A 411-nucleotide genomic window follows, 5' to 3' on the forward strand; every position below is an offset into this window, starting at 1 on the left:
CCCCACATCTCCACACTCTGGTACCTCCTGGCATCGCCCAGCGCTATGGGGTGCCCATGAGAGGACGTTGGGCAAAATGGGGTTTGCTGGAGATAGACGGGACCCGGCTGGGGACAAACTCACCGGCACGTAGCTGTACAGGGTGCCCAGCAGATGCTTGGGGGCACTGACAAGGGTCCCCCCGAGAGCATCCACTGTCTCCATGGCCTTGGACAGCCTGCGGGGTGTGAAGAGGATCAACCCCTCTGCTGCATCCCAGGCCACGGCCGGGACCTTCTTCACGCTGGAGATGCCGGAGGCGCAGGCGCTTTGCAGGTTGTGAGCCACGCTGCCCACCAGCCCGGGGCCGGCCCCCGCCTGCTGAGAGAAACCAGCCCAGCCGCTGGCCCCCGCCCGGCCACCCCCGCCGCG

The 411-nt window shown here is 67.4% G+C and overlaps 1 protein-coding gene across 1 annotated transcript in view; it reads right to left on the bottom strand.

Moving 5' to 3' along the window:
* PLIN1 (perilipin 1) overlaps positions 1–411 on the bottom strand; it is a 5636-nt gene that overhangs the window by 806 nt on the left and 4419 nt on the right. Inside the window, exon 7 of the mRNA XM_010294533.1 lies at positions 124–357. Within this exon, the coding sequence (XP_010292835.1) occupies positions 124–357 (234 nt within the window). The remainder of the gene's footprint in view (positions 1–123; positions 358–411) is intronic.

This window comes from Phaethon lepturus, unplaced genomic scaffold (genome assembly GCF_000687285.1).
Source record: "Phaethon lepturus isolate BGI_N335 unplaced genomic scaffold, ASM68728v1 scaffold31539, whole genome shotgun sequence".
In the NCBI taxonomy this organism is placed as follows: Eukaryota; Metazoa; Chordata; class Aves; order Phaethontiformes; family Phaethontidae; genus Phaethon; species Phaethon lepturus.